Source organism: Mirounga angustirostris, unplaced genomic scaffold (genome assembly GCF_029215605.1).
Source record: "Mirounga angustirostris isolate CCGP_5_RB_7025 unplaced genomic scaffold, mMirAng1.0.hap1 SCAF_4, whole genome shotgun sequence".
NCBI lineage: Eukaryota > Metazoa > Chordata > Mammalia > Carnivora > Phocidae > Mirounga > Mirounga angustirostris.
In genome coordinates, this window is record NW_026991712.1 from 139810063 (window position 1) to 139834282 (window position 24220).

At 36.6% G+C, this 24220-nt stretch overlaps 1 protein-coding gene across 10 annotated transcripts in view; it reads left to right on the forward strand.

Moving 5' to 3' along the window:
* Positions 1-24220, forward strand: part of DOCK7 (dedicator of cytokinesis 7) — a 219795-nt gene that overhangs the window by 194078 nt on the left and 1497 nt on the right. For 4 of the 10 annotated variants that reach the window (XM_054512832.2, XM_064589044.1, XM_045897524.3 and 1 more), the window contains 8 exons: positions 372-503; positions 1983-1997; positions 9420-9545; positions 11307-11396; positions 11518-11754; positions 12105-12248; positions 13893-13999; positions 23620-23787. In XM_054512832.2, coding sequence (XP_054368807.1) covers positions 372-503; positions 1983-1997; positions 9420-9545; positions 11307-11396; positions 11518-11754; positions 12105-12248; positions 13893-13999; positions 23620-23787 — 1019 coding nt within the window. Of the gene's footprint in view, positions 1-371; positions 504-1982; positions 1998-9410; positions 9546-11306; positions 11397-11517; positions 11755-12104; positions 12249-13892; positions 14000-23619; positions 23788-24220 lie in introns of all 10 variants that reach the window. The other 6 variants (XM_064589042.1, XM_064589045.1, XM_045897525.3 and 3 more) reach the window with 3 other exon arrangements.

Genomic DNA, 24220 nt, shown 5'->3' on the forward strand with positions numbered 1-24220 from the left:
TCAGGATTAATTTCTGCCACAGTTTATATGCATATGTAAGTACTCACACATACACACTGGTGAAGTAATTACTGTGTAGATATCAGAATGTTCGATTTCAATTATATAGAAATTTAAATATGTATATACGTTTTTTGTGTAAAATATACCCACACGTACATATCCATCCATCTAGAGGAGATAATGCATTGTGCAAAATTCTTTTATTAAGGCTTGATAAAATAAAAAATTAGTAGTGTTTGTTTTTATGTCCTACTGGGAAAGCTTCAGTGGTATTGCCTTAGTGGAAGTATTGTGAATTCATAAATTGTAATTCTTTACTTTCATATTGATGTAAGAGAAAACAATATCTTATAACATTATTCTTATAGGCTGGCATGTATGAGGCAGTAAATGAGGTTTACAAAGTACTTATTCCTATTCACGAAGCTAATCGGGATGCAAAGAAACTATCCACAATTCATGGTAAACTTCAAGAAGCATTCAGCAAAATTGTTCATCAGGTAATGATTGCAATTTCAGTGTAAATGGAGAAAACTGTCTGAAAGCATTAGTGTTGCTTTGTCCTGATGTCAAAGTAGATCCGATGAAATGACCATTTTAATCAGGTTACAAATGAACAATGTCAAAATGATGGTTCATGGCCAAAGCAAGATTCATTAACAAAAAATGAATTTACCTAAAGTAGATCATGATCATCATAAACTTTCTACACAGTTTTTTTTATTCACTTTTTAAAAATTAATAGTTGGCAAATTTTTAAAATTGTGAGTTCTTTTCTGTTTCAAATGTGAGTTAAAATTGTGAATCTGATTTTTAAGTTGATTTCTTTTGCTGCCAAAAAAGTTTTGTATTTGTTAGTTTTTTATTAAATGATATGAAAGTTTAATAAACTAATATTGTTAATGTTTTCACCTCAGCTTCAACTGTTTTTCCCTAGATGTTCCATTCAATCATACTTTAATATATTTCTAATATGAAAGTAATATTTAGTGAAAATAATGACTAAAACTGTTGTCTTATGCTTATTCAATTATAATAGCATGATTTTAGTACTTGTTTATAGTTCATGGAATCCACGTTATCACCAAAATTAAAATCAAAATAAGGCTAGGTTTAAAAATGAAGTAGACTACTAGCAATTGATTTCCCTGTAACTAAATTCTTGGCTCTCTTAATATACTCTGAAATATCCTGTTGAGCCTCCTTCCCCACTTTTCCCTTCCCTTCCCCAGACTCCCTGTGCTGTTATCTGCTACCCCCCTCATCCAAGAAGGACGTGGAGTACTGATGATCCACTTTTGTATTCATTACTAGTCCTGTTCTACTGTCTGTCAGCTTGACCTCCTCTTTCTCGCTGTGGACTAAGCTATTCTGGATGAATTGATATAATCTGAAAAACTTTTAATAGTCTTAAAACAGGGCTGCTATTGTTAAGTCAATATTTTATTGTCCTCTACTAAAACACTGAAATTGCCAGAGATTTATTATGATTCATGATGGTAACAGGTGGGTCTTATAATAATCAGTTGTGTACATGCACTGTCAGTTACATGTTTGCAAGAAATTTTCCTCCATTTGTATGATAGGCATTTGAGCAAAATTGCGATTTCTATTCCAGTGTACGCTGGGTAGTTCAGTGAAGCACAGCTCCTGTGAGTTAGAGGTCTAATTCAGATACATTAATGGAACACATAGCTGTCTCTTTTTCACCAAAATTTATAGTTTCTCTTTCTAAAGTTTTTAAAAGGTGGAATTTTAACTACTTAGGTTTTGAACAAGCAATTTAGGAAATTGTCACAGATCTTAAGTGAAAGAATATGGTGTTAAAAATATCCTGCTGTCTTCTGTTCGCAGAGAAGATTTTATCGTATATGGTGCCTTACACTGCTCAAGTTCCTTTGGTCTTTTTTTTTTTTCCTTTTAAAACAGTTTTTTTTTTTTTTTTTATGACTTGCCCTTTTTTACTTTTTATTATACAGAGTACTGGCTGGGAGGTAGGTAATGTTTTAGTTAGTTAAAGACACTAATAGATTGATTTGACGAAATTTCTTATGCCAATGCTTTGCCCACATGTGCTAGCTGTGGGCATTCTGTTGCTATCTGCTATCAACTGAATTCATTAACCAAAGAAATTTTGTTAAAATACTCTTAAGTTATTTTAAGCAATTTATTATTAAGAGGTTGTAGGCAGTGCATGGAAATTCATATGTTGTACTAATGAGATTCTTTGGTAAATGAGCCACTTTGTCGTCACTTTAGTTTGTTTTTATCCTTTGAAGCATTTTCTTTCCTCAACATTTACACACAGATTTCTTTTTTTAACCATATTGTTTCACCTCATTTTACAGAGGTCGATTTATGTGTTATTGCTCAGAGGTGTATAGAAAATACAATATTTCATCTGATCAAAGACGCCATCAATTGTAAGACATACCATTATTTTATATGCCTTTAAGAAAGAAAAGGAAACGTATTAAATCACAACATCAGGGATATTAAAATGTGGGCCAAAAAAATGTGCGTCTCAGAATTGATGAAATAATGTGTTGATTTGATCTTGAGTCACTTCACCTTGAGTATGAGCACTACTGAGGGAAGAAATTCACTTTGTCATTTAAATTTTGTTGGTGGGAGGGATAAAGAGAGTGGGAGAACATGAAATTTACTTTGACCTCCTCTACTTGACAGTTTGATAATTTGTGTGGAAGACTACATATGCTTCCTTTTATGTAGGAGGTAGGCTTGTGAAGAGTAATGTATGAATCGAATTTTACCTGAAAAAAGCCAGAAAGATTTGATTGCTATTGTTTTAAATCTTTCTATAAAGAAAAGAGTTCTGGAAAATGTGCCCTAATTTATTTTGATGAGGTGAAGCCAGGGTATTACTGAATCAGGTTTATTTTAAGCGAGGTGTATTTGTAAAGTTGTCTGCTTTGCCTCTCACTTTGAGGTCACATTCACGTTGGCTCAACAGCTTACACTTTCTCTGGTTTTGCACTGCGGTCCTTATTCGGGGACCCAGATAGAAAACCTCAGGAATAAATGTTACTACTGTGTTTCCTCCATTCCTGAATTAGTCCCTACTTTCTGCTTTTCTTCAGTTGAAGCCAGTACTTGCATATCTACCTTAATTCTCCAGATTCAATGTGTATGACCTCATTAATATCTAATATATAATTCCTCATTTTTGTGGCTCAGTTAGGAAATAACAGAAAGAGACTTGCCATGGTTAATTTAGGAATGGTAAAGTTCCTTATGGATTTCCTCACATGAAATGAAATTAGCTGAAAAGTAGGCATGAAAGAAGATATATTGAAACCTCTGAGCAGTTTATTACTAGTCGGCTTGATGCTAAATCGACCCCTGAAAGGTATAATTTTCACTGGTTATGACATTAATATCATTCTGTCATCATGTTTATTGCATGATAGAAGTCGTGCAGACTTTATTTTTCTGTTTATATTCTTGTCACTACCGTTCACTGGACTTTTAGCTTTGTAGCTTCTAAAATTGTTGCACGTTTGTTTTTTGCTTTTCCCTTGTAAAACTTAAATGGATGCTTGCATTTTAAAAATGTGTTTGCCACCATTTGCTGCTTATTTGTTTTGAAATTTCCCTAATTAAAATGCTTTCTGTTTTCTCTTCTCTCTTGCCCCTGGTTGCTGACCCTACTCCCTACTTTTACTATTGTCTATTGTGGTAAGTTCCTATCTTGTGAATATTTTTCTTTTTGACTCTGTGAAAACTTCAGTAATTTTGTTTTTTTTTTCTAAAAGCTGTGTTTCCTAGCTAATATCCTAGTATTCTCAGAGAACTCACTGGTTTAATATCCAGTAAGGATAACTTATCCATTGTGTAGAAAGGCTCTTTGAATGGATAACTCACTACCTGACTTACAGGAAAGCCCTTCTGGGCAGTGTGTTTCATTTTTCATTATGCTCTGATTTGGTACAAATAATTGGAGTTGGCAAAGCTTTTGAGGGGTGTGTGTGTGTGTGTGTGTGTGTGTGTGTGTGTGTGTAAAAGATAGCTCTAAAACTTGACACTCAGCAATTTGGTCAAGTATTTACCATGCAAAGGAACCAATCAGGAACCCATCACAAACCATGGTGGCTGTTCCCTGCTCTTTCACTCTCAGTACCTTAATGGCTATTTAGTGTTCACCTTTATTTTCTCTTTTCCCAAGCCCATTTCTTTTTCTGGCAATAGTAGGAAATAAAGTGTGTTTTAATCATTTCTTTCTTACGATTGCATTTTAAAAAATTTTTAGGAAAAGAGAAATACTGAATTTCTGTATGGAAATTTTTATACTGATTTCATTTTTTGCGTGTGTGTGTTTCATTTTTAAAAGAAGCATTTATCCATGTACCCAACAGTGATCAGTTTCAGAAATAGATTAATGCAAGTTTGGATTTTTCAGAATAATCAATCCCCAAACATTGGTAATAGTCATGTGACACTTTCTCCTTTCTTTTTTTTTCTTAGAAGATTACAACATATTTCTTCAAAGGGAATATCACTACCGTATTAGGTATATTTTATCGTCTCCAGAAAGGCTAGAGAAGGGCTTATTAGCTTTGTGAAGCTAAACTCTTTCTGCTGGACCACTAAAGAAAAGTGGGGTACCCTAACTTTTGAGATCGAAACATGCAAAAGGGCTATATCTTAACTCTTGTCATTGGGCTGGATGGACATGACTATGAGACAGTTTCTGTGCTCAGAAATACTGGCCATAGTTTTGGTGCAGTGGTTTCTGTTGAATTTTTTTTTTTTTTTTTTAAGATTTATTTATCTATTTGAGAGAGAGAGAATGAGAGACAGAGAGCATGAGAGGAAGGAGGGTCAGGGGGAGAAGCAGACTCCCTGCCGAGCAGGGAGCCTGATGCGGGACTCGATCCCGGGACTCCAGGATCATGACCTGAGCCGAAGGCAGTCGCTTAACCAACTGAGCCACCCAGGCACCCTCTGTTGAATTTTTAATGCTTTAATCCATGCTAAAGCTAAGTGAGATAAATTAACTCATCTAAGCAAGTAAAGGTAGAGCAGAATTAGAAACAGCGATATGATGGAGGTGGGGGGAGTCCCTGAAGGAAGGGAATGAAAAAAGAAATTCCAAAAGCCTAGTCTTTACCTCAGGAATGTTAAGTCAGATATAAAGAAAGTTAAGGAAAACATAATAGGTGGGAAGAATCTTCTTATCTCCAGGAGGAGACAACTTTTTGGGTAGTTGGTGACTCTCTGATAATTGGTACAGACCCATGACTGAGCATCTGATGATGCAGTACCACTGATCGTGTTCTGCCCTTTATGCTACTTTTCAGAAAAAGGAAAGATTTGGGCAGAAAACATGCACAGTGTAGAGGATAGTAGATGTGATTTCTTTTTCCTGGACTACGACATGGAATGGTTGAAACTGAACTTCTGAAAAGAAATGTAACAGGCTATATCTTAGAAGAATATATTCCATAGGTGAACCACCAACCTGCTTATCATATTAGAGTAGAGAGGACAGTGTTGTAATACAGCAAAAGACAAAGCATAGGGTAGGAGGTACCCATTAATTCTCAAAAGACTTACTCAAGGAAATTCTCAAAAATTCTCAAGGAAAACATCAGAAGTGGAAGATGGTTCAGAGATCATACTTATGTCCTAATGTTTGTATATCAGTATATAGGGTATGGGAATTTATATAGCTTAATTAAGAACTTGGACTTCAGGTGTCAAATATATTGGTATTTAACTCTCAGCCCCACCACTGATTAACATATGACCTTGGACAAGTTACTTTTCCTCATCTATAAAATGAGGGCAAAAAAAAAATGGTACCTATCTCATAGTTGTGATAAGAATAATTCGTGTAAAGGGGATAATAGCATCTAGCACATAGTAAGTAGTTTAAAAATGTTGGAGATTATTATTTTTATTGTTGTTACTATAACATCATCATCATCATCATCATTATTGCTACTTGAAATCTTAACACAATTTGGCTAATGAAATCTAGGAGGTGTTATGTTCCCAAGTTGACATCTACTACTAACTAAACTGATGAAAGTGTTTGTGTTCTATAAGAGGAATAGATTGAGTAGAAGAGGAGGGTGATTACTACTGTATGAAATACTGGTGTGCCTTTCTGGAAATCAATAACCTTGAAGGAAGCATAGCAGAAAACAATTGGGTGTGGATAAAAGTTTTAGTAGTGATGTCATTGTAGAAATACAAAACTAGCCCCAGAGTGTTCTTGCATTAAAGATAACAAAACTAGAAAAGATTTGCGGTCCATTCGTCATAAGACATTTCAACCATTAGAGACGTGGAGGGAGGAGTAGATGGGTTTTGCTTGTCTGTGATGTGGTCGCATCACCCAGGAGATGGTAGAATCAGTAAATAGAAGAATAAATTGGAGTGTGGGAATGATAGGAAATTCAGAGAGAATTCATGACAGTAAGGAAAGTTAATGCTAGAAAATAGAAGCTAGGTTATAGGAAAGTAGAAAACAAGTGTCCTCTTGTGGTCTAAAACTCTGAAGAAGAAATAAGATGAAGTGACGTTTTTGCTGAGGAAGAAGCTATATGATTATGGGTTCATGAACATGATAGAGTCAGTGGTTTTACACTATAGAACTTTTTGTAAATTGAAAATAAATTTCCTCAAACTCTTAGCCTTCCTTCTGTTCCCTCCCCCATTCCAGTGCACACACATTCATTCTCAATTCCAGTAACTCCTTAGAGTTACGTCTCTGATCTACTCCATTCTGCCTCTTGCACACTCCCCTTCAATTCCCCGGCCTCCTTCGTGTTCTTCAAACATACTGGATAGGCTCTGTCCTGGGACCTGTGCACTGTCTCGCTCTTCTGCCTGCAGTGCTCTCCCCAGAGATCCACATGAATAACTCTCCCACCTCCTCCACATCTTTGCTCAGATGTCACCTCTAGACCTACCCTGACCATGCTCTTTGTCTCTTTTGTTCACTGATTTATCACAAATGCCTGGAACAGTTTGCTGACATATATGGTAGGCACTCAGTCAATCTGTGAATGGATGAATGGTTTCCCTCACATTCTGTTTCATGGCTTTTATCTTCTCTCTGCTGAAATGGTCTTTCCTTCCTTCCTACATCCAGTTAGCCGTTCTTCTGACTTGTAGAACTCTGTGTGTCACCTTTTCTGTGACCTGGGTCCAGCAGGATTAATCTTTCCTTTCTTGATTCCACTTTTTATTATTTGTATTGTAATTATTTGAGTATATCCTTTACTTTCTTGAGGAACGAAATCTTCTCATTTTTATTTTCATATTACTGACAATGAACAGTGTCCAACACATTATAAGCACTCAATATTTTTTTTCCTTGAACTGAATGTCAGTATAAGAAAGTAAATAAAAAGAGCTTTAAGTGCTTAGTAACTGGGTATAAGCTGCATTAATAAAATTCAAGTTCATATGGGAGGCAGTGAGCCCACTGATCCCTGCACTGATCAGATCATATCAGTAGTATTCTGTCTGTTTCTGAGATGCCACACTTTGAAAGGTGGCATTGAAAAACTAATAAAATGCAAACATGATAGTAATTCCTATCATATAAAAATGATTGGGAACTGGAAAGTTTAGCTAAAGGAAGCAAGTCCTAATCTCGGTCTTCAAATATTTAAAAGGCCACAATATTAAAGATGTGGAATAGCATTTTAAGTTGGACACCTCTGAGAGGAGTTTGGCCAGAATAACAAAATTTTACTATTTGTGGTTTCTAAAAGTAGAAATGTATGTGTATATATGTGTATGACATTTTTGAAACATAATAATCACAAGGTATTAATTTTCTCAAACGCCATTTTTATTTTCCATGCAGTGCCTTCATTCCTTGATTATGTCAAAATTTGCTATTATATTGTTTCATTGGCTTATGGATGGTTTTAATCAGAATTTTGATTGAATACCTTTTTTTCTAGAGAGATTTCATTTGCTGTAGGAACTTAGTTAATTTTTATACGTGTTAAATTTTGAAATAACTGTGAAAAAAAATTTTTAGATTAGAAACCTCAAGGGTTTTTTTGTTTGTTTGTTTTAAGCTTCAAAGACATTTTTGTCTTCAAAACTTCATTTCTCCTGGATAGAAATGTGGGGATATTTTTAGTCATAGTACTTTTTTTTTTTTTTGGTATTATGAAACTAGTAAATTAAGGATCAGAGTTTCCTGTTTTGCTTAATTATCTGTTTCATTTGTGACTTATTTTACATCTCCTTTAGCCTTTCCAGTAAGAACTCAATATAGGAAGAGTAAGTGTAAGACAGATTAGGCTTAAAGAGAATTCAGAGGTTTTTAAATACTTATGTGAGACTGTGTATATAGGCACTACCACAAAATCCTTCAGAAACATCTTGGTGTTTTTTTTTAAAGATTTATTTATTTATTTGAGGGGAGGTAGGGGGAGGGGAGAGCGAGAATCTTAAGGAGGCCCAACACAGGGCTCGATCTAATGACCCTGAGATCGGGACCTGAGCCGAAACCAAGCATCAGACGCTTAACCAAAGGCACCACCCAGGCAGCCCCTTCTGAAACATCCTTGTAAATAAATTGTAAGAATTGCATAGAAAGCTTCCAAATATTTTATCTTTATTGAAGGAATTTGTGCTCAAATGTGCTGTGTAAGAGTTCAGATAGTCTTAGTGTACTTTGTACTTGAATGTGTGGTTAATGTATGCAGCAGGTGGTTTGGGGACTTGAGAATAACCAACTCATGTCACATTTTTTTCTTATCTCTCATGCACTTTTCCCTTTCTGTTCCATTTTTTGTTACTCTTCCACATAGAAGTATTTTTATCGAGAGAGGGACACCCATTGTAAATTGTCTGCCTCAGGGCTTCTGCATGGTCTTGCCATTTACTGAGTCCTCTATGCCGGGTGCTATGTACTTGGCTCCTAACTTTTATGACCTCATTGATAATATGTATAAAGATTGTATGAAGGCAAATGCTAAATAAAAATGTTAATGTTATTTTTAAATTTAACTTTATTTGATATGCTATAATTTCAGAATAATTAAGACACAGTTCTTGTTATACAAAGCATCTTTTCTTTCAATAAGGAAAATGATTTATCTCAAAGTATAGGGACTTAAAAACATAGACCAATGTGAGGTAGTCACTTGGTACAAACTCTGAAAAACATAAAACATGTGATTCAGTCACTTGATAAAAGCCCTCATTGCAGAATGTTATTTGTTAGAAATAACGAAAAAGAAAGAATATTTACTTTGTTTTTACCTTCATTTGAGAAACAATAAAATTTTGTAATTTTGAATGAAATCTTTTTGCAGTGTTTTGAGAATTTTATGCTATAGCAATGTAAACATAATGTGAAAAACAAAAAAAAACTTTGTATTAAAGTTTCTTTGTTTTCCTACGCCTAGGATGGTAAGCGGATGTTTGGCACCTATTTTCGTGTTGGTTTTTATGGAACCAAGTTCGGGGATTTGGATGAACAGGAATTTGTTTACAAGGAGCCTGCAATAACCAAACTTGCAGAGATCTCTCACAGATTGGAGGTGAATGCTGTGGTAGTTTATAAATGTCATCTTTAATTTGTATTCTCTATGATGAATTGACTTTCAGATCCAGATCGAATCATTTAATAAGCCAGATCCTGCCAAATAAACTACTCCTTTAGAGACTAAGGATTTTTTGATAGCTACAGTAATAATCTTTCAAATCCTTCAAATCTTCTATGGCAACAGTAAAATAATATAAACTTTTTTTTGAGGCTCTTTTTTCACACATATTTTATTTTATTTTATTTATTTATTTATTTATTTTTTAAGATTTTATTTATTTGACAGAGAGAGACACAGCGAGAGAGGGAACACAAGCAGGGGGAGTGGAAGAGGGAGAAGCAGGCTTCCCGCCGAGCAGGGAGCCCGATGTGGGGCTCGATCCCAGGACCCTGGGACCATGACCTGAGCCAAAGGCAGACACTTAATGACTGAGCCACCCAGGTGCCCCTTTCACACATATTTTAGAAACCACTACAACCTTCAGAATTACTGTGATTTACAGAGAAATGTATAGTATTATCTACATTTTGCAGTAAAAGGCATAAGGAGTTAAGTAGCAACTGATGATGGAACTGGAACCCCAAGAAATTTCTGACCCAAGTGCATTATCTCTTTGGCCTGATTCCCAGTGAGAATCCTTTAGAAATTAAAAGCCTGAAATCATACCCTGAAAACACTCCTTAGAACCCCTTAACCTTTAGAACTTCTTCATTTTCACCATGAATGACTAATTTTCATATTTATGAGGTTTACCAATCTTTTCTGCTATAGTTAGTCTTTCCAACGTCTCTCTATTCTTTTTTACTCAAAATGCAGCCCATGGACCAGAAGCACTGGCCTCATCTAGGAGATTGAAATGTAGAATCTCAGATCCTACCTACTCCAGATACTCTAAATTAAAATCTCCATTTTAACAAGATCCCTGGGTGACTTGTATTCACATAAGAGTTTGAGAAGCAGTGTTCTGGGCTTGTTTTAATTCTCAGCTCCTATTAATTTCTTGAATGTTGTATTCTTATTGGTGACTTCCCTGGGCTCACCTTCCATAAATTGGCTTAAAGTGTGACTTTTTATTTTTCAAGAGCTAAGTAAGTCTTGGGAAATATTGAGACAGTATTTTCCAAATTTACTCAATCATAAAAATTATCTTTGAGGGAAGAGTAGGGGTTCTCCTTTGAAGATTCAGATGTAATTTTTCCTATGGAATAAGCTCCATCTGTTGCCCATGCTGCTCCTCCATGTTATATGGGAAAGTCACTACATTCTTGACTGGGTTGCCTTTTCAAAATCTAAACCAGTATGAAACTTTCAGCAGATCAACGCTTTTATTTGAAAACTCTGGAATATTAAATCATTCATAAAAATGAATGTTGGTTCATTGACCCATGTCTGCAAGAAATCAGGCCACATCAGTCTCAATAAAAGTAAGGTCCTATACATCAAAGATACCTTGTTTCTTTGGTTCTGCTTTCTGTTCCCTTTTTATTTTTCTTGAGGATCCCTTATGGAATCCTGTACTTTTATTGTAGAAAATTGTTCTTCTATTTTGTATTAAAGTGAGTAGATATAAATAATATCAAATAAATAGGCTAATATAATTTTTGTGAACCTAAATAATTATTTTGTAATTACTCAGATGGTTGTACAAGAACTCACTAAATGGCCTAATTTTGCTCAGAAGTCTCCCTCAGAGGCCTTCTCTGTTCTCCACTAATGTTAAGTTCATGTAAAAGGTTTCTTTTTCTTTTATTGTAGGGATTTTATGGAGAAAGATTTGGAGAGGATGTGGTTGAAGTAATCAAGGACTCTAATCCTGTAGACAAGTGTAAATTAGATCCTAACAAGGTATGGTGGGTGAGACCGAATGCCACACAAGTGTAGCTCTGAGACCATGATTTTGTGGGAGAAGGACTAAATGATGATTTAACAGTGAGAAAATGAAGGCCTTTTTTTTTTTTATCCCCAGGCATATATTCAGATAACCTATGTGGAACCGTACTTTGACACATACGAGATGAAGGACAGAATCACCTATTTTGACAAAAACTATAATCTTCGCCGTTTCATGTACTGTACGCCTTTCACTTTGGACGGCCGTGCCCATGGGGAACTTCATGAACAGTTCAAACGGAAGACCATTCTGACTACTTCTCATGCCTTTCCTTATATTAAGACAAGGGTCAATGTCACTCACAAAGAGGAGGTAAGTCCACAAACGGGAATAGGATTTGTGAAACAGAGACACTGGAGCCGTGTGAGAACAGTGTGGCTGTAGGGTTACGTACCGCCCCTCACGTGGCAGCATCCTAGAACTTTACCCATTTTTGAGTCATTAACTTTGGCTTCTTTTCTAAATCCCTAGTTTACCCTCAGCTTATACTTTAAAAGGCTGGCTCCCCCCGCCTCCCCAATTTAGGGATCCAAAGTTTGGAATTCTATTATTAGAAAACAGTTTTATAGTTGGTCTCCACTTTTTAAAAAAATGATTATATATCAAGCTCATTGAATAGTTTTCGATCAGTACACTGACCTACTAGATGTTATTTCACCCAGATCATCTTAACTCCAATTGAAGTTGCTATTGAAGACATGCAGAAAAAGACCCAGGAGTTGGCATTTGCAACACATCAGGATCCAGCAGACCCCAAAATGCTTCAGATGGTTCTCCAGGGGTCTGTAGGCACAACAGTGAATCAGGTTAGTGCTTTTTGCTGGTACTCTGATGGCAGTCGTAAGTGGAATTGGGAAGGATTTCCTGATTATGTTTCACAAAGGCCACGAGTGTCTGATCAAGTGGAAAAAGATAGGTGGGTTAGGAGTGGTTTGCAAAAGACACGAAGTATAAATGAAAATAGACTGAAAAAAAAATCTTTCTAGTATAATCGCAGTCATTAAGGTTTTCATGCCTGCCCTCTGTACTGCCTGTATTTTTCTACCTGTCTGTTCTTAAACATTCTATTAAGAAGGAACTGATTCACTTAAAATGGCCCTTCCTTTAAAACCTCGTACTGAGGGGCACCTGGGTGGCTCAGTCATTAGGCGTCTGCCTTCGGCTCAGGTCATGATCCCAGGGTCCTGGGATCAAGCCCCGAATCGGGCTCTCTGCTCTGCGGGAAGCCTGCTTCTCCCTCTCCCACTCCCCCTGCTTGCATTCCCTCTCTTGCTGTCTCTCTCTCTCTGTCAAAAAATAAACAAAATCTTTAAAAAACAAAAACCTTGTACTGAAAGAACGTGATCTAAAAAGGTCTTGTTTTCAGAACTCTCTTCGTACATGTGGATGCCTACTTCCTTAGATATTCCCTGATGTTACCTTCTCCAGATCTCCTTCCCATTGAGTCATGAGGAGGAAATATGTGGAATCACTCTGAAAATTTTAATAATATATGTACATAAGATATTATTGTTTGGTGCTTTGTCATGTGCAGATTAGAAGCCATCCCCGTTTATCTCCTTGTAATGGGTTCATTCAGATTCTCTTGGTGATGATTAGGGAATATTCCAGGGTAAGGGAAAATCCAGAAAGGCTTCAAGTAAGAATTCATATTATATATCTTACCTATATTTTAGGTTAAAGAAGCAAAGCCAAGAAGTGCCGTACCAAAGCGAAATAAATGTTTTAACACCTTTACCCCTAAAAACATACATGATTTGGGGGTTTTACTTCCAAATGATACAACACTCACAAGGGATCGTCTTTAACTTGCAGTGTTAGAACACATTTGGAATACTGAGGGAAGCTATTTTAGCAGAATCAAGTATCTAATAACCAGTGGCTTGACAACTGTTTGCATCCAGGGTAAATTAAGGAATGTAAAAAGTACAAGGCAAAATGTATTGATAAATATAATAGTCAATCCTTGAACTCCTACTATTTTTCTTTGAAAAATACTCAGCAATTTAATTACAGTACCTAAGCATATAGACTTGGCATTAGGAGAAGCTAAAAATAATATGGCCAGAATCTGTCTGTGAGAAGGTTTTTTGGTATTTTGGTTTTGTTTTTAAAGATGGGTGTATTTATTTTAGAGGGAGAGAGAGTACACTCAAGGGTGAGGAGAGGCAGAGGGAGAGAGAGAGAGAGAGAAAATCTCAAGCAGACTCCCTGCTGAGCCCACAGCCGGACACGGGATTCTGAGATCATGACCAGAGCGGAAATCAAGAGTCAGACGTGAACTGACTGAGCCACCCAAGTGCCCTGAGAAGTTTTAATATAGACATAGACATATCTGCATTATGCTTAAATGCAGCCATCCTAGTGCTAAGAAAAAATCATTTGGGTAAATTATACCTCTGATTTTAGAGAAGACAAAAACACACTTGTTTTATTTTCTTATTTTACAGGGGCCTTTGGAAGTTGCCCAGGTTTTTCTGTCTGAAATACCCAGTGACCCAAAGCTCTTCAGACATCATAATAAACTACGACTGTGCTTCAGAGATTTTACTAAAAGGTACTCAAGGCTTCCTGTGTAAATTGAGAATGTCCAAACCAGAGAATGGTGTAAGGGTCTTAAGGGACTCTTGAAAAGAGAAAGTCTAGGAAGTGGCTCACAAAGAGGAACAGTTTGTGTATAACTTACTATTCCTTCAGGGTGTATACATATCCCCCCACCTCTGATGCTCTATATTGCCATATTTTTAAAGATTAGAAAAGCCTAGACTCAACATTTTTTTAACATGGAACTATTATTAGACTAGTTAGCTGTTTAACCTGAGAGTTGTTATTTATTGTGAACCTTCAGTGTGAAAGTTTTTGCTTCCCTTCCCTCAGGAAACATACAAGCAACAAACTTGGAAGCAGAAAATTTGTGTTCAAATCTTGTCTTTGTCATTGTGTGTCCTATTCCAGGTCATTTAATCTCTGTGATCATTTTCTAATCTATTAAATAAGGATGATAATAATAATCTACTTCCCACAGGGAGGTTGTGCAAGTTAGATGAAATAATATATGGGTGTCTCAGGGTCCCCAGGACTACCCCCAGTTTTAATGATTTGCTAGGAGGACTCACAGGACTCCGCATATAGTTGTAGTCACGGCTGTGATTGATTTCTATGGAAAGGGACAAAGTAAAAACCCTCAAAGGGAAAAGGCACTGTGCGTGAAGTCTGGGGGGATCCAGGTATAGACTCTAGAATCCTCTCTCAGGGGGTTCACACAGGCGCTCCTGATTCCTCCAGCCGTGAGCTGGGATGAGCTGGGATAGCGTGTGTGAAATGTTGTCTACCCGGAAGCTACTGAATAGAGACTCCGGGCCAAGATTGTTGTTGAGGGCTGTTCCTATAGGCCCCTTCTCCCTGGCAGGTACCAGAATTCTGAAAGCAGGTGTTCAGCATAAGCCATAATGTTTGTATAAATAGTGTAGGCACAGTGAGCCACTCTTATCTTCTGGGAATGATTACCTCCCGAAATCCAAATTCCCAGCTGCTAACCAAGGGCCAGCCTTGGAAATAGGCCTTTGAAAAGGGTAGCAGTCTCAGGCCTGCAGTTAACTCTTTTCTGCACAGATAATACTTGGCACAAAATAAATAGGTGTTGGGCAAATATTAAATTTTGAAACAATAGGAAAAAAGTCATTTATCAACTTGAGACTGATTCCTGCTTTACCAACACTGTAAGCTTGACAATAGAGGGAATGATTAATTTTACATGGTGATGCCAGGGAAGATTTCCCACAGAAGTCGACATTTGATATGGACCTTGAAGGATGGATATTAGTTTTTCAGGCAGAAACGAGGAGCAGGGCATACTAAATAGAAAAGGAAAAAAAACCCAGCATGCGCAAAGTTCAGAGACTGTTCTGAGAAAAGTGAATAGTTTAATGAAGCTGGAACCATGGACTCTGTAAAGACAAGCAGTCAAATACTGGGTAAGTCGACTGGGAATGGATCGTAAGAGAGCCTTGTGTACCATTCAGTAAATGACATGATGGTCACCTAACAAAGCGGCATTAGAACCCAGTCTTTGACTCCCGTTTATGGTTTCTCTTATCAAGTCATATACTGAACCAACTTTATCAGGGGTAGAAATAATTTCACATCAGTTTTGTCATCAGAAAATTACAAGGAATGCTAACATGTTCAAGTATTTTAAGATGGAATTTCCCCCGTTCTCACTGCAATAGCTATCATGAATTCCTATCAATTTCTCCTGCCTGAACATGGTGACTGTCTTTTAAAAAGGCTTCAGAAAGCTTCATCAGAAATCTGAGATTCCAGAATCTGATTATTGTGCCAGACCACCTTCTAAGTTTGGTTTTAGGAGACAACAGGAAACATAGCTTCTAGTGTATGGAGTGGATGAACTGTGGTAGTAAAATAAAGAAATCTACTTTATACTTGTAGCATTGACTGATTCCTAGCATTAATTTTATTATTAGGGAAGTTTCGGATAACAACCAAAAACACCCTGCTATCTTTGTGTGCCAGATGATCTTGGAACAACACATACTTCTTTAGGTCATAGACATTTAAGTATAGACAGTTACTTCTTTCCCTGCTGTTGTTTTGACTACATTTTAAGTCACATGTCCTCCTCCTTGTGTATATTGATGATAAGGTGATCAATTTCTGTAGTCTGCTGGTCTCTAAGTATTACCACCAACTGTAGAGAAGGTTTTCTTAAATGACAAAAAGAAAAAAAAAAAAAACCCACTCCATAACATAAACCTTATCAAGAAAGTTACAGCCTTTTTTATTATTTATTATTTTGTTGGTCATGCTATCTTTTTTATTTTTGTGTTACCTTTTTTTATATCAGTATGCATATATATTTATAAAACTCACAGTATACCTATAATCTTTTTATTTTTCAATTAAAGCTAAAGCTTTCTAATGATTATATTATTTCATTAAATATTTGAATTTAAGTTTGTTGGGTTTTTTTAAAAGATTTTATTTATTTATTTGACAGAGAGAGAGATAGCAAGAGCAGGAACACAAGCAGGGGGAGTGGGAGAGGGAGAAGCAGGCTTCCCGCAGAGCAGGGAGCCCAATCGTGAGGCTCAATCCCAGGACCTGAGCTGAAGGCAGACGCTTAACGACTGAGCCACCCAGGCGCCCCTATTTGAATTTAAGTTGAATTTAGGTGTGGTGTGTTCACCAGTGCATTGGATCTTTTTTTTTTTTAAGTGTTTTTTGTTTTGTTTTGCTTTTAGTGTCGTTGGCACAGCAGTGCTACATCAGTTTCCGGTGTGCAGCATAGTGCTTCACCTTCCCTGTGTCTTACGCTGTGCTCACCACAAGTATAGCTACTGTCTGTCATCATACACTGTTACAGTACCGTTGACTGCATTCCCTGTGCTGTGCCTTGTATGTCTGTGACTGATTCATTGCAGAACCGGAAGCCTGTGTCGCCCAGTCCCCTTTACCTTTTCTGCCCATCTCCCTACTGCACTTCTCTCTGGCAACCATTAGTTCTCTGTATTTATAGGTCTGATTCTGCTTTTTGTTTGTTCATTTGTTTTTTAGATTCCACATATAAGTGAAATCCTGTGGTATTTGTCTTTCTCAGTCTGACTTACTTCACCTACCATCATACCCTCTAGGTCCATTCATGTTGTCACAAATGGCAAGATGTCTTCCCTTTATGGCTGTGTAATATTCCAGTGTGTGTGTGTGTGTATCTCACATCTTCTTTATCTACTCATCTATCAGTGGACACTTAGGTTGCTTCCATATCTTAGCTAATGTAAATAATGCTGCAGTAAACATAGGGATGCATGTGTGTCAACGTCTAGTGCGTTGGGGTCCCTGGGTAAGGGTCTACGAAATCACCAGGACACAGGGGATGCAGAGCAAAGGCAGCACTTGCAACTGTATACTGCCGTTTATTTCTCACATAGCTATATACTCGCAGAGATCAGATAAACATAACAATGTATACTTAAAGTATCAAGCCAACATCCCTGATGTGAAATATACACGAAATGCAATAAGAACAAAATACATCCTGTTTATGCTTGCAGAATAAAGAATTCTCTTAGCCATCCTTCCTTTGGAGACAACATGTTCTTGGTCTTTAGAAAGAACACTTCTGTTTAGAGAGATACACTTTAAGCTAGGCAAGAGCCACTTCCTGCTGATCCAGGCATTTAGGCCTTGCAACATGAGGTAAGGGGAAGAGAACATTTTCTCCTCCTGGCCTAGGCCTGCCTGGCCGACCTTAACCTCAGTGCAGTCCTCAAATGACCCTGGCCTGCAAGTCTACAAGCCTACACCATCTCACATGTGTCCTTTATAATTAATGTTTTCATTTTCTTTAAGTAAATACCCACTAGTGGAATTACTGGATCATATGGTATTTCTGTTTTTAATTTTTTGAGGAGCCTCTGTACTATTTTCCACAGTGGCTGTGCCTCTTTTTTTCTTTTGTTAACATTTGAATCATGAAATGACTGAGCCGAAGTACATGAATATTTTTATTGGCCCTTAATATATCGCGCATTCCAAAAAGTTTCTAAGTATTAACAGTGCCAAGTATGCAAGTGTACTACTCTCAGAACACCTTGCTTTAGTAATGCCATTTAGGTAGGATGTTTGTTGTTAATCGGTTTAAATGGTACTTTAGTTTGCTATTCATTTGTTAATCATTTATTCCTAAAATAATTAATAGCTTTGCATGTGTTTACTTTTGATATTTTGGGGTTTATCTTTTAAAATTTGCTTTCATTAAATCTTGAATAGATTCAATATAGCATTTATAACATTTGCTATTAAAGAACAGGGAGAAAAGAATCATGTACCTACCCACCCTGCTTAAGAAATAGCATTCTCATTGCTTTGAGATCCCCTCCTCATATGTTCTTCTCTGATAGCATGTCTCCTTTCCTTTAGAGGTGACCACTATCATGAATTTCATATTATTTCCTTTATTGTCTTTATCATTTTATCATAAATGAGTGTATCCCTTAATGATACACTACTTTGTTTCACATGTTTTTTATATAAATGAACAGTGAATATAATTGTGACTTGCTGTTTTCAGTGTTTGTGAGATATACCTATAATGTTGCTTTATTTTTATATATTATGTTGTATGAATATGCCATGATTTATTCATTTTCTGTTGGTGGATATTTGGTGGTTTCCTGTGTGTTTTTACAAAACAAAATAGTTACAAAGAGTACTATTCAAATATCCCTCTATTTCTGAATTGACAAGAGATTTTCCAGGAGTTACATACCTAAGAGTAGTGTTGGTTCATAGGTTCAACTTCAACCAGATAATGCCACTTTTTTCCCCAAAGTGTGTAAGCTGTTACACATAAAGGAGCTACAAAAAGAAAAAACCCAAAACCGGCAAAAGAAAGGAAATAACAAAGATTAGAGCAGAGGTAAATGATACGGAAACTAGAATAAACAATAGATCAATAAAACCAGGAGCTATTTCGGGCGCCTGGGTGGCTCAGTCGGTTAAGCGTCTGCCTGTGGCTCAGGTCATGATCCCAGATTCCTGGGATCGAGTCCCACATCGGGCTCCCTGCTCAGCGGGGAGTCTGCTTCTCCCTCTCCCTCTGTGATCTCTCTCTCAAATAAATAAATAAAATCTTAAAAACACACACACACACACACAAAAACAAGGAGCTAATTCTTTGAAAAGATCAGAATTGATAAACTTTCACCCAAACTCAACAAAAAGAAAAAAGAGAGAGAGGACTCAAATAAGCAAAATCATAAATGAAGAGGACAAATAACAACCAACACCACAGAAATATAAACAATTACAAGAGACTATTATAATAAATTGTGGGCCAACAAACTTGAAAGCTTAGAAGAAATGGATAAATTCCTAGAAATATAACAGCCTACCAAAATTGAAGCAGGAAGAAATAGAAAATTTGAACAGACTGATTACCAGCAATGAAATTGAATCCATTAAAAAAAAAAAAAACCTCCCAACAAATTAAAGTCCAGGACCGGATGGCTTCACAGGTGAATTCTACCAAATACTTAAAGAGTCAATGCCTCTTCTTCTCAAACTACTCCAAAAAATAGAAGAGGAAGGAAAACTTCCAAAATCATTTTATGAGGCCAGTATCATCCTGATACTAAAACCAGATAAAGACACCACAAAAAAAGAGAACCACAGGCCAATATCTCTTATGAACATAGATGCAAAAATCCTCAACAAAATACTAGCAAACCGAATCCAACAATAATGTTTAAAAAAAAAAAAAATCATTCACCACAATCAGGTGGGATTTATTCCCGGGATGCAAGGGTGGTTTAGCATTCTCAAATCAGACAACATGATACATCACATTGATGAGAGAGGATAAAAACTATAGGATCATTTCAGTAGGTGCAGAAGTATTTGACAAAGTACAACATCCATTCATGATAAAAACCCTCAACATGTGCTCGCTTCGGCAGCACATATACTAAAACCCTCAACAAAGTAGGTCTAGAGGGAACAAACATACCTCAACATAATAAATTGATAAGGAGGAAGTAAAACTTTATTTGCAGATGACATGATACTATATATAGAAAACCCTAACAATTCCACCAAAAAAACTACTAGAACCAGTAAACGAATTCAGTGAAGTGTCAGGGTACAGAATTAATGTACAGAACTCTCTTGCATTTTTATACATTAATAATGAAGCAGCAGAAAGAAATTAAGAAAGCAATCCCATTTACATTTGCACCAAAAATAATAAAATACTTCAGAATAAACCGAAGAGGTGAAGGACCTATACTCTGAAAACTATAAAACGTCAATGAAAGAAATTAAAGATGACACAAAGAAATGGAAAGATGAAATGGTCATGGAAGCACACACACACAAAAATTGCTACCCAAAGCATTTTACAGATTTAATGCAATCTCTGTCAAAATACGAACAGCACTTTTTTTTTAAGTTTTATTTAAGTAATCTCTGCACCCATTATGGGCCTTGAACTCATGACCTCGAGATCAAGAGTTGCTCACTTTTCCAACCCACCAACAGCATTTTTCACAGAACTAGAACAAATAATCCTAAAATTTGTATGGAACAACAAAAGACCCCAAATAGCCAAAGCAATCTTGAAAAAAAAGAAAAAACTGGAGGTATCACAATTCCAGACTTAAGCTATATTCCAATGCTGTAGTAATCAGAGCAGTATGGGACTAGCACAAAAGTAAACACATAGATCAGTGGAACAGAGTAGAAGACCCAGAAGTAATCCCACAATTATATGGTCAATTTGTTTTCAATAAAGGAGGAAAGAATATGCCATGGAAAAAAGTCTCTTCAACAAATGGCATTGGGAACACCCAACAGCTATATGCAAAAGAATGAAATGGGACCACTGTCTTTCACTACACACAAAACAAACTCAAAATAGATTAAAGACTTAAATGTGAGACCCAAAACCATAAAAATCCTAGAAGAGTACAGACAGTAATCTCTTTGACATCGATCATAGCAGCATTTTTCTAGATATGTCTCCTAATAGCAAGGGAAATAAACTAGCGGGAACACATTAAAATCAAATGCTTCTGCACAGCGAAGGATTCAGTCTTTTCTTTATGACTGCTGCTTTTTGTATCTTAAATTAACTTTTTCACTGAGGTCATAGTATTTTTTTTTTTAAGATTTTATTTATTTATTTATTTGAGAGAGAGAATGACAGAGAGAGAGAGAGAGCACATGAGATGGGGGAGGGTCAGAGGGAGAAGCAGACTCCCTGCCGAGCAGGGAGCCCGATGCGGGACTCGATCCCGGGACTCCAGGATCATGACCTGAGCTGAAGGCAGTCGCTTAACCAACTGAGCCACCCAGGCGCCCCAAGGTCATAGTATTTTTTATTTTATTTTTAGATTGATTGATTTATTTGACAGAGAGCACGTGCACAAGCAGGAGGAACAGCAGAGGGAGAGGGAGAAGCAGACTCTTTGCTGAGTGGGGAGGCTGATACGGGGCTCGATTCCAGGAGGACCCAGGGATCATGACCCTTAGCTGAAGGCAGACGCTTAACTGACTGAGCCACCCAGGTGCCCTGGTCATAGTAGTATTCTATATTGACTTCTAAAACCCAGTATATGGTATCTCTAAAACTCAGTGTAGGTTAGGGGCACCTGGGTGGCTCAGTGGTTTGAACTTCTGCCTTCGGCTCAGGTCGTGATCCCAGCCCCATGTTGGGCTCTCTGCTCAGTGGGGAGCCTGCTTCTTCCTCTCCCTCTGCCTACCGCTCTACTTGTGCTCTCTCTGCCAAAGAAATAAATAAAATCTTAAAAAAATAAAACTCAATGTAGGCTAAAAACAGGGGAAGAAGGCAAAAATGGCTTTTTAATTTTTAATTTGAATCCACTTGCATTTGATTTTTGAGTGGTTCAAGGTAGGGATTAGTTTTTTTTGTCCATTCTGATGATTGGTGATTATCTTGATCCCATTTATTAATTGTGGCATGAACTGGGGTCAGATGTCTTTTCCCTATGGATATCCAGTTGACACAGCACCACTTATTTCAAAAATTGCCCTTTCTCTTCTGCTTTGCGGTATTGTTATAAATCAGGTGCTCATGTTGGTATCCATCTGTCTCTGTGATCTTTATTATCTTCCATTATTCTGTTTTTCCTTGAGCCAATATCATGCTTTCTTAATTACTGCAGCTTTGTAATAAACTTTGATATCTGGTAGAGCAATTTCTGTCACCTTTTGTTCAAGGACTATTTTGGACCCTTTTCCCTAAAGGAAAACTAATAACCTAAAACTAATAACCTGAATCTGTAGATAAGTTGGCAGAGAGTTGGAAGTTCTTTAGAACTTGACTCTTCCAGTCCATGAGTATGACCTCATTCTCATTTACTTAGATGTTTTCTTAATATTCTGATTTTCTGTAAAGGCCTTATATATCTTGATTTTATTCCTTGGTATTTCATACTTTTATGCTTTTGTTAATGGTATCTTTTAGAATTATATTTTGTTTGCTGGCATACAGAATGCAGTTGAATTTTATATTTTTACATGATGATATTACCAAACTCGTTAATTCTAATAATTTATCTGTAGAATCTTTTCTAATTTTTACAGTGATGTTTAGAAGCTCCAGTACTATGTTATTCTGAATAGCAGTATGATAGAGGACATCACTTTCTTGTTCTTGATCTAAAAGGACAGAATGCTCACTGTTTGAGTATAGTGTTTTCTTCAGGTTTTTTGTAGATACTTTTAATTAGGTTAAAGAAGTTCCCACCTATTTGTTGTTTTGCTGAATTTTCATCATGACAAATTTTAGAATGTTACGTGTGTGTGATTTGGTACAACAGTTTCCTCTTGTCTTGTTTAGGAGTTTTGCAACTGTGTTTATGGGTGAGATTAAATTACACTTTTATCTTTATAGTCCCATTAGGTTTTGGTATCCAAACCTTGAAATAGGAGTTGGAAACTCTTCTCAGAAATATGTTTTTTTCCCCCTCTATACTGTAGAATAATTGTGTTACACTGGGATTACCTATCCTTAGAATGTTTAGTAGAATTCGCAGATTGTTGTGTTTTGTGTGGAAAGATTGTGATTTGACTTCAAGTTTGTTCTGTTCTTTTAAGTTGCTTAGCTCTTCACTTTTAGCTTTTTTAAAAAAAATATATAAGCATTTAAGACTATGTTTTCTTCTGAACATCACTTAGCTGTAATTCTGCAACTATTGATATGGGTACATTGTTTAACATCCTACATTGCTCTGTTAGGGTCCAGGTTTTTTTCTTAAATATCTGAATAAATTGGACAAAGGATTGTTATCAAGGACTATTCATTTAAGCACCTTATTTGAACACTGGCAAACCACTCTGCCAGATGCCATTGTTCGTACATAAGTGAATAGGGTTGAAAAGTCTAGTGGTGGTATGTGGAAAATGGCTTAAGATTTAACATTAAAAAATACACAGTATTCAATTAAATGAAGACTGTTGGTGAATGTTAGAGTGTAAAAGAATTCAAGTTGATCATCTGTTCCCTGCCTTACCCCCAATGCAAGAGAGACATTGAACCAAAAAATTGAATGACATCATCATGGTAAATATGTGTAATAGCATCAGGCTCTCAAACTATGCCAGAGAAATCTTTTGGTAACACACAGTTTTTCCTAGGTGTGAGGATGCCTTAAGAAAAAATAAGAGCTTAATTGGGCCAGATCAAAAGGAGTATCAAAGGGAACTGGAGAGAAACTATCATCGCCTTAAAGAGGCCTTACAGCCTCTGATAAACAGAAAGATCCCGCAATTATACAAGGCAGTATTACCTGTCACCTGCCACAGGTATGCTCATTTTTGCCTATTATTTGGGGTATCTTCAGGAAAATGAAATGTGCTTGGTTTAGTAATAATGAATTTGTGTAACTTTTATTACATGGTTTCAGATAGTCTCTTGAAACCTAACAAGTTCAGCTAGCCTCTTATGAATAACCCTATTATGAATCAGCCTTCAAGACCGAAGTCAGTTCTTTCTGTAATTTGAGAATAACAAAGTTGTGTTAAATATGCATACTATACTAACCAAGACACAACATGTAAGTCTAGCCTCCTAAAACTATTTCTTTTAAAGTCCTGTCACACTTTATTTGTATGGGAGAATTTACTAGAATGTATCAGGAGCCAGCTACTCATTTTCCTCAGCCCTAACAGTAAATAGTATTAGAGTATGTTCTTCTGGATTTGTATTAAAGCAGGCAACCCCACTGAGTATCAAAAG